At 45.1% G+C, this 9,576-nt stretch overlaps 1 protein-coding gene across 1 annotated transcript in view; it reads right to left on the reverse strand.

The window, feature by feature from the left end:
- Positions 1–7,055, reverse strand: part of LOC121836673 — a 56,635-nt gene extending 49,580 nt beyond the window's left edge. The window contains exons 1-2 of the mRNA XM_042291632.1: positions 7,013–7,055; positions 5,512–5,631 (exon numbers count right to left, since the gene is read on the reverse strand). Of these exons, the coding sequence (XP_042147566.1) occupies positions 5,512–5,631; positions 7,013–7,055 (163 nt within the window). The remainder of the gene's footprint in view (positions 1–5,511; positions 5,632–7,012) is intronic.
- Between the last annotated feature and the right edge of the window lie 2,521 nt (positions 7,056–9,576).

A 9,576-nucleotide genomic window follows, 5' to 3' on the forward strand; every position in this document is an offset into this window, starting at 1 on the left:
GTAAAAGGGGAGCCGGATGTTGCTGGATGTCGGCAATTAATACGCAACAGAACACGACGAGCACAAACGGCTCGTCGACAACACACACCAGCGCGGATACCGCCGAGCACCCGACCACGCACACGCCGGCCGACCGACGTTTCAATATGCAGTCGGCGGCATCCAAAATAAAACGCTATCATCGAAATAACAGCGAATATACTTTTGACATGTGTGACGTCATTGACCACGCCCCCTGGACTTCTAATTGGTGCCGAAGAAAAGAACACGCCGAAAGAGCAAAATGTTTGCTTTGGATCGTAGATTTTGGATTGCAGAACAGGGTTGCCAAACGCAAGTCTCGAAAAATCACGCGTGATAGCCAAGAAACCGCCAACCGCCTCTCTGTGTGCCTAAATCGGGTCGCTCGCAAACCGCATCGGCTACCGCTTCGCGAACGCGGATCCGCATCAAGTATGAATGCGACATAAGAGTGATAGACGCTCCAAGTGTAAGGCTGTCATGTTGATTGGGGCTGGCCAGCTGTACCTGGGGCTCGGGTGCTGGGCGTTGTTGTACTGACGGAGCTCCAGGTTGCCGGTGACGAAACATGCGATCTAGTGGATTATGGTGGAATGTTTGTAACCGTATCCTTCTAAGAAGGGGGGCTGACTCGTCTTCAAAGTTAGTCCCCATGGGGATGCCAACTGGTTCCATCGTCCAGAAAAACCTGCGATGAAGAAGCGCTTGTTGGATGTGATGCCGATGCGGGAACCCAGGCAGGCCCCGATCGAAAGTTCTTTGCCCAAGCTTGTTCGCCTGGTCGTAGTAGTGGCTGTCGTTGAGCTACCTGATTGTGACGTTCTTTCCGCTGCAGCTGTCTGAAAAGAACTTTGGAATGGACGTCAGGATGCAGTAAGTCGGCTGCAATCTTCGGTCTTCGTGCCATGAGGATTTCGGTAGGTGTGTGTCGAGTAATGTTATGAGGTGTCCTGCGGTACTGCAGGAAGGCACGTGAAATCTTTGTCTGAATGTCTCCCACCAATGAATTCTTGATCATTTTGATTGCCTGGGCAGCTCTTTCTGCGGCACCATTAGATGCATGGTGGTAGGAGCGAATTCTCAATCTCCGAATGCCGTGAATAAGAAACTTGTGGATGCATGCCGGTTGTCTCTGCCAATCATTCAGGCAACCCATGCTTTACAAATGTTTCTCGCAGACAATTCACTCTTGCCTCCACCGAAGGTGTCGGAACGGCCATCGCCTTCAGCCAATTCGAATGACAATTCACGAGGACCAAAAAATAATATCCTTGATGTCCTTGAAATGGCTCTCCAAAATGGACATGAAGGCGAGAACACGGTTTTTCGGGTAAAAGCAAGGTGCTGTTGGCACTGGTTGCAGCGCTCGATAGTTTTCATTGCACACCAAGCAGCTATCGACCTTTAGCTTTATGTCTTCGTCGACTCCAGGCCAACAAACGTGACCTCCTCTGACCATTTTCGTTTTAACTATTCCAATGTTCCCCGCATGAAAAATAACCAGCACGCTTCTTAGCAGCAACCTCTGAGCGACCTCTCTCGGACCCCGTAGTACGCAGCTGCCCTGCATGCTGAGCTATTGCGTCTTTGTTGAGGAAGGTTGCCACTACGGGGTACCAGGACAAGTGGATGCAGCCCATAGAAATTTCCCACACTTCTGACAAGACGGGATCTCGATCCGTGGCTTTTGCAAACACTTCAGGATAAATACATTTGTAGTCATGTTCTAGGAGAAAGACACTGCAGGCTTGGGCACTGTAAATTTTCTAGTTGACAGTGGCAGTTAAATGATGCATTCGCATGGCCCAGGCTCTTTCCGGAACGGTAGTCCAAGTCATAGCTGTAGCTTTCGAGTTTCAATGCCCAACTTTGGATTCTTGGTGAGCACTGAGGGGCAGTTTCCTCCTCATCGCCGAAAATTCCCAGCAATAGCTTGTGGTTTGTGACTGCCTCAAAGTGTGTGTCCCATAAGAATTGATCAAATTAAATTATTCCAACCATCAGGGCAAAGGCTTGTTTGTCAAAGTGGCTATAGTTTTATTCAACCGATATTAACTAGGGATGCCGCGAACTTTTTTCGAATCGAAGTTTCGATGATCGAATCAAGCGGTTCGAAAGGTTCGAAAGATTTCGATTTTTTCGAATTGTTTATATCGTAAAATTCGACGGAGGTCGAATTTTCGAACTTGTAAAGCTAAGAAGTTCGACGCTTTTCGAACCGTCGAACTTATTACGCTAAAAAATTCGATCTTTTTCGAACTTTCGAACTTATTGCGCTCCAAGGTTCGATGCTTGTCGAACTTTCGAACTTGACTGACCAAAAAATTCGATGAATTTCGAACTTTCGAACTTATTTATCAAGAGAATTCGAAAAGTTTCGAACTTTCGAATTCTGAAAAGTCGTAAGTTCGACGAACTTCGAACTTTTAGGGTAAAAGTTCGACGTTCGTCGAACTTCGAAAGACCGGCGGACGGTTTCATTTGATTTCAAGTAGTGGGGTACATTCGTAAATTTTTTTTCTCGAACTTTTACACGCGGTGCTGCGTTCCTTACGAAAGACAATGTCGTTTATTTCAATGTTCTGGCATGCTTAGGTTTAAAGAAATAAATCTTCGAAGGGGCGAGGAAGGACGACGGGTTTTTGACGATTATCGTATGTGCCAGATTTGAAGCACGCTGCAGCCGGAGCTATTTATGGCAGATATGTTATACTTTTTTTAAGAATGATCTATGTATAGTTTAGGTAAGTGCCGTCTTAAGATGTGATTATTGTTATTCAACGTGAGTTTCGAAGAAATGTCCAAACATGTATCTACATGCAATTATGACCTAAACTTGATATTTATTTTCGTCTAAGTTGTTTGAGGTATCGCATTTAAATTAACACCACAGACAGTACATATCATTGCCACCTGCAGAATACAAAATAATATATTTATTGTTTTTTTCACGTTAAGGAATAAATTAACTCATGAGAGAAGATTTCTAGTAGTGTTCAAGTTCAGCACGTCATCAAAAGAAAACTTTTTTTTTTTCGCTTCACGTTCCTGGGACGTGTTTCTTTTAGCCTGTACACATTTTGGTAAAAGAAACTTGTTTCGAAGTTCTGAACCTCTGAATATGCAAGAATAGAACACTTCCGACGAATTCTTGATGGTTTTTTTTTTTTTTCTCCTGCTTTTTATTCCCGCATTTATTCTTTTTTTTTTCTTTTGTTACTATCGGCACAGGTGTTTAGGTCGAAAAGACAGCTTTGAACTTCCGAACCACTAAGCATGCGACGAGCAGTGCCTTCTGACAACGAGTTTCTAATGCATCTACGCAACCTTTTATGCAGTGAAGAGCGACGTTAGCTATACATATGCATAAATAATTTCAGATTAAAACAAGCTCGACCACGCCCTCTTTCCCCGTTTTGTTTTCTTTAACAGTCCGAAATACCTGCAAGGGGGAGAAGGAGGCTGAAGCCAAGCCCCCCCCCCCCCCCCCCCCGCTCCCCTCTTTCCCCCCGTTCTTCCTCTTCCGACGTCACTTGTATGGTAGAACGCTCCTCGACCTCGAGTTGTGTCGGCTTTTGTGCTTTTTGCGAGGCGATTCCTCCGTCCCAGAAAATAAACCTCCAGGACAATTATAAACTTCACCGGATCGGATTACTACCAGCGTGCAAGGGGTGGCGAGCTAGTTTGCCAGGTCGCTTCAAGGTTTTTCTGAGCCTCAACCTCCTGCTCGCCCCTGGCCGTTTCGAACTGGAAGAGTCTCGTAAAACAGTGTGTTCGTGCAATCACTACTGCGTGATGCAGGTTAAAGACCCCCCTCGCCCCCCCCCCCCCCCCCCCCTCGGGGCTGGCGCTCAGACTTCTGCACTGGCAAATATTCTAGCACGTCCGGGACACTCGTCGTCTCATTTAATTGCCTGACCAACTTCGCAGAATCTAGATATCACACCCTAACTTTTCAAAACTTGATTTTGTGAAAACCAGTGAGTCAAGAAAACGTTATTTGAAACTGAAACTGTGGAAAAACTTGAAAATCGGACTTCGAAATTTGAAAACTTGGATTAGAAAGAAATCCAAAATCTTCAAACATTTTTTTTAAATTTAGCGTTAAAAGAGTATCGAAACCTTCGAACTTTTCGAACTTTATGCAAAAGGAAATTCGAAATCTTCGAATTGTTCGAACTTCATGTCTATAAAAATTCGAAGCGTTCGAGGTTTTCGAATTTTTTTTTTTTAAAGAATTTCGAAATCTTTGAATTTATCGAACCTGAAGTAAAAAAAATATTCGAAATATTCGAATTCGAAATTTTAGAAACCGTGAAAGCTTCGAAATTTTCGAATTCGAAACTCCGCTGTGGACAAAAGTTGCGAATTTTTCGAAATCGAACCTTAGTCGGTACGAAAATATCGAAATTTTTCGAAATCGGACCTCAGTTCGCTTCGCAAATATCGAAACCTTTCGAAATCGAACCTAGGGTGGTTCGCGACATCCCTAATATTAACCGGCGTCATGCGAATGCAATGAGCTTCTTCTTGCCCATTGATTTCCTATGTGTCAACACAGCTCCCATTCTGTAAGGCGAAGCATTGCAGCGTAACGCGAGGAACTTTGTGGAGTCGTAATGCACGAGGACACCTGCAGAAGTCAGCAGTCCTTGGTTTGCTGGAAAGCAGACTCTTCCTCTTTGGACCACTTTCAACCTGCTCCTTTTCCAAGCAGACGATTCAAAGGCTGCAGGACGCTTAATACGTTGGGCAGAAATCTTCTATAAAAGTTAATGAGGCCCAAGAAGCACTGTAGCTCATTAGTGTCTTGTAGGCTTGGTGCCTTCACGATTGCTTCTACCTTTCTCTGGGAAGGGTGAAAACCGGTCTGCTCGATCAAGTGCCTTAAGTGCTCTACTTTTGAAAAGGAAAACTCACACTTTTAAGACATCAACTTCAGGCCTGATTCTGCCAGTCGTTGTAGTACCTTTTCGAGGTTTCTGGCGTTGTCAAAGTCATCCCCTCCACTATCAATGTGTCCTCAAAGTAGACGACCACGAGCTTTATGTCGCAAAGCAGATTTTCCCTTTTTCGTTGGAAAATTGCAGGCGCCGTTGATACACCAAATGTTAGCCTGGTGTACTCGAGTAATCCTTTATGCGTGTATTGTCACATATTTTCTTAGTGCTAGAGATAATATAACCTGCTGGTATGCAACTTTGCGATCAAGTTGACTGAACTTGACGTTTCCGGACAGGTTCATCCACAGCTCCTCGACTCTCGGAATCGGGCACGACAGTGCACTGGACGCTGCAATTAGGGTAACCTTGAAACCTCCGGAAATTCGCAGCCGACCGTCTTTCTTGAGTAGCGGTCCAATCGGTGCCGCCCAGACTGACGTCTTGCTGCATAATTTTTCCCGGTCAGGCCGTTGAAACTGCTGAGCCACCAGATCTTACTGTGCGAAGGAGATTGGTTGCAGTCTAAAGAAGCGTGGTTGTAATCCACCTGGGACGCCAATCTTGGCTTCCACTTTCTTGAACAGCTTCAGTCCCTTGGAGAATACACCTGGGAACATGCGAAGGAAAACCTCCACAGTGTTGTTGTGTATGTTGACGATGTCAGGAACTGAAAGTTTCAAAGCATGAACCCAATTTCGTGCTAGCAGAGTCTGGGAGGTTCCACTCACAACGACCAAAATAAAGGAGGGAGAGCGCCACGATTTTTGTTACCTTACGGTTACCTCGGCACATCATTGAACAAGCGGGATTATCCTCTCAGGACGATATTGAAGAGAATAACATGCACTTCTGAAAATGTCGCTGGGAAGTGTCTTTCATTTATTACGGAGACGCCGGCCCCAGTGCCCGGCTCCATGTCGATGGATTGGTGTTGAGCAATGACAGTTAAGATACGTGGTGGAAGACGTGCCGCTTTCAAGTGCTTCATGTTGTACGTGGGCTGGTCATCGGCACTATCCTGATTGTGGGGGTCATCCGGGCTGTCAACTGGAACTGCCAAGGCAGCTTTCATTGGCCTTTCCCCTGGTGAATCCCGGGAGCCCTACGAAGCTTTCCTGCCTCTGTTTACGTCACTTGGCTCGTCACATGGTCTTGCTGTACAGACTGCAGCAAAGACGCCAATTTTCTTGAGTTGTGGCATGTCATATTAGCATAACGACACGCAGGTCGAACTATGTGTTTTCTTCACGCAGTGGAAGCATCCTGGCTTGGGAGCCTGCGCTGACAGGCGGTTTGCCTCGACAGCTGATGTCGTTCAAGCTTGATTGTTAGTTTGTTGGGAGTCTGCTCTGGCGGCTTCTATGGCTAGGACAACCTTGATCGCTTTATCAAAAGTCAGTCATACATCCTCTAGAAGGCGGGTCTGCATCATGTCATAAATGATTCCGCAGACTAGCCGTTGTCGAAGCATGTCGTTGTGCACAGTACTGAGGTCGGAGGAGTCTTAACTACCGAATTGACGCGGTGAAGTCGCTCACAGACTCTCCCTGCGGACGACCTCTCCAGAAAAACTCGAGGTGCTCAATGAATATGGAGGGCTTAGGAGCGTAATGTCCATTCAGAACCTAAAAATGGCGGGGATGTCAACCTCCCATGGTCTCTACGGGGCCAGGAGATTACTAAAAGGTCAGTACGTTCGTTTTCCACAGTTTGACAAAAATACTGCTCTTTTTTTAGAGCGCAGCTCTTAGGGGCCCGTTTCCAGCCTGAGCGGCGTCGGCGTCGGCGTCGCCGTCGGCGTAACCAGGGGGGGGGTCACGTGACCCCCCCCCGAGGTCAAGTGACCCCCCCTCCCCCGAGATCACGTGACCCCCCGGGGTCACATGACCACCCTCAGGTGACGTGATCCCCCTCAGTACCCTCCCTACTCGTCCTCAAGAGCTGCGCTCCAATTTGGCGTTACAGGGATTTGTAAACGGCTTTCATTTTTTTTGCTCCCGTGATATCATTAGCGATAAAGTACTGTCTCGGTACCTCCCCATACTCACCCTGTTCTTTGCTCTCTCCGAGAAACGGTTCGAGCTTGGGCATAGCGCGACTGCAGAAGATCAAGAAAACGCTTGCCTTACCAAGAACTCTTGTGATTCTCGGCCCTAGTCCACGACTTTGATGGCGTAGATTGTTTAATTTACCACGTCACCAATGCGATAGATTCAGGAAATATCAGCAAAAGGAGACCAAACTCAAGTGCGTTCAGCTGGAGACCGGTGCGTGCCGCAATACTTAATAGGCACAATCACTGATTGCTCAAAGGTTACGAAAAAGCGGTTAAAGTTTTCCGTAATGTTCGAAATATTACCTAAAAAAATTAGCTATCACGTCATCAAGAGAACTTTGGTCTTTATAGCCTTGAATCCCGTTTACGAGAGGCCAGGATTGTGCGATGGAAGAACGATTTTCCGAGAACCTTTTGCCGTTTACCCTGTTACTAGCCGCACGAAACTCTGCTCGTAGTTTAGCACTCTCAGGCGGTCGCTTACAACGGAACCAAACCCTTCCTTTATCTGAGCTTCCAGAGAAAATATGAGGGCTCAACCAAGCGCGATCTGACCTTCGCCTTTTAACCACGTCATTACACTGTGCCTTAGCCTTAAATCAATCGTGAGAATTTGGAATAAATTAGAATGTATTTGGAATAAACATCAGAACAAGACACATATTGGAGAAACGAGGTGCATTATAATGCTAGTTTTGATGAAAAATCGCCGGTCTTGCGTCCGTCAGCGCCGGGGAAATATGAAGAGGGAGGGGGAGAGGGTGACGCGTGGGAAGCGCCTATTGGTCCTAAGCGGTGAGGTCAACGCGCGTTAACCTCCCCCTCTCTCCCAGGTGCTGTCGTACTGACAGGCATCACCGTGTTTTCTTCAATACAAACCCTTTTGTTTGCGCCAGTCACACGCACAGCTGGCACGAAGACAGATTTCTTAAAATCTCAAAATTTCTTAAAACGAGAGGACACAGTGGCGACATCTATCGGGTTGCAGCGTAAACTTGTCGGTCCGGCATATTTTCTATTTCTCTCGCGGATTGTCTTTTCTTTCTTGGCTCGAAAACCTTTTGTCAACGTTGTAAACGAGCTTTTCTTACAGGTATTATGCACATTTGACCTCGAAAATCCCGCAAAACCTTCGCTCTTGTGAAATGCAGTTCCAGGGTCACCGCATAGATGGCGCCAGAATGCCAGTGTATTCCCTCGCCCTAAGAAATTTTAAGTTTTACCATTTCTCGTCTCTCTCGGTCGTACTCGGTTGCAAGAATGTGAACGGGCCTTAATTCCCCAGCTTAATTAAGCAGAAAAAATGAAGTGACGCATGTGTCACGTGGCGTCCAGTCACGTGACTTCATATTCATTTTCTTGCTAAATTTGACAGGGATATTTGGTTTGGCGTATAGGTCACATGAACCTGAACTTTCTCGCTATACTTAGAGATGAAGCTGGAGGTATCCTGACGACAATTTTCTACCAGATTTTAGCGTGAAGACTGAATAGGTGTATGGGTCACGTTTTTCAATTTTCTCGCAATATTTACAATGAAAGATGGAAATCTCGTAGCATCAAATTCCTCGCAAAGTTTAGCGCGAAGACTGAAAAGGAGTATATATGACGTGACGTAATTTTTTCCGCTAATTTTTGCAGGAAATGCACGATCGAACGGACGCTTGGGAGGCACAAAATTTTGGATTTGGATATTCCGCTAAAAACCATTTGATGCTTTAAAAAAAAGAAGAACAAGCGAAAACAGCCATTATTTTTATTCAAAGAAAATAAAAAAGCATAGAAAAGCGTACTTTTTATATGAACGATGCCTCGTATTGCTAAGGTGTCTGAAGCGACAAGGCTGAAGTTAAAACGGCACAGCTTGAAGCTGAAAAAGACGAACAACCAGCTGGAGAAAGTTCAAGAGCACTCACGCATGAAGAGCCGCAGAGTCTTTCTGTGCCATAATTATAACAATAATGTAGTAGTGACACTCAGTGTAATCAAGGTAGTTGTAAAATAGTGTGTCAAATTAGGTAAATAATTGATATTAGGTATAAAATTTTCTCCCTGAACAGTTAGGATGCTTAAGATGACATCGTTTGCTTTGGATCCCAAGATTAAAAAAAAAATACATAAAAAATTTGTATCTAAGTCTAGATAAAAAAGCATTGACACAAATAATACAGCCGATAGCTCTCCTTCATTGTCCAACTGAGAACCACGAACGAAACCCGTCTAGCAGAAGCTGACAAAATGAAAAGAGAAGTCGTCTTTGATGAACTGAACTGTGCGTCATTAGGCTTAGATTTACAAATACAATCTTAGTGTTTGTAGGCAACACGTCAGGATGAAAAAATATATGTTCACTCTTCTGTTATATGCGTTCATTTTCGCGAACTCTAGTGTCTCTTGGTTACTTTTTTATTTTTGTTTCAAACTAAGCTGAATGTGAGTAAGCCTCATAATGACATCATTTGTTTTCGAAGATGTACATTAAAATCACCTTCACACCTGAAGAAAGCATAGGTTTTAAATTTCACCTGTCGAAATGAGTTATGTCTTTGGTTTTGC

Source organism: Ixodes scapularis, unplaced genomic scaffold, assembly GCF_016920785.2.
Source record: "Ixodes scapularis isolate PalLabHiFi unplaced genomic scaffold, ASM1692078v2 PGA_scaffold2__306_contigs__length_199485367, whole genome shotgun sequence".
In the NCBI taxonomy this organism is placed as follows: domain Eukaryota; kingdom Metazoa; phylum Arthropoda; class Arachnida; order Ixodida; family Ixodidae; genus Ixodes; species Ixodes scapularis.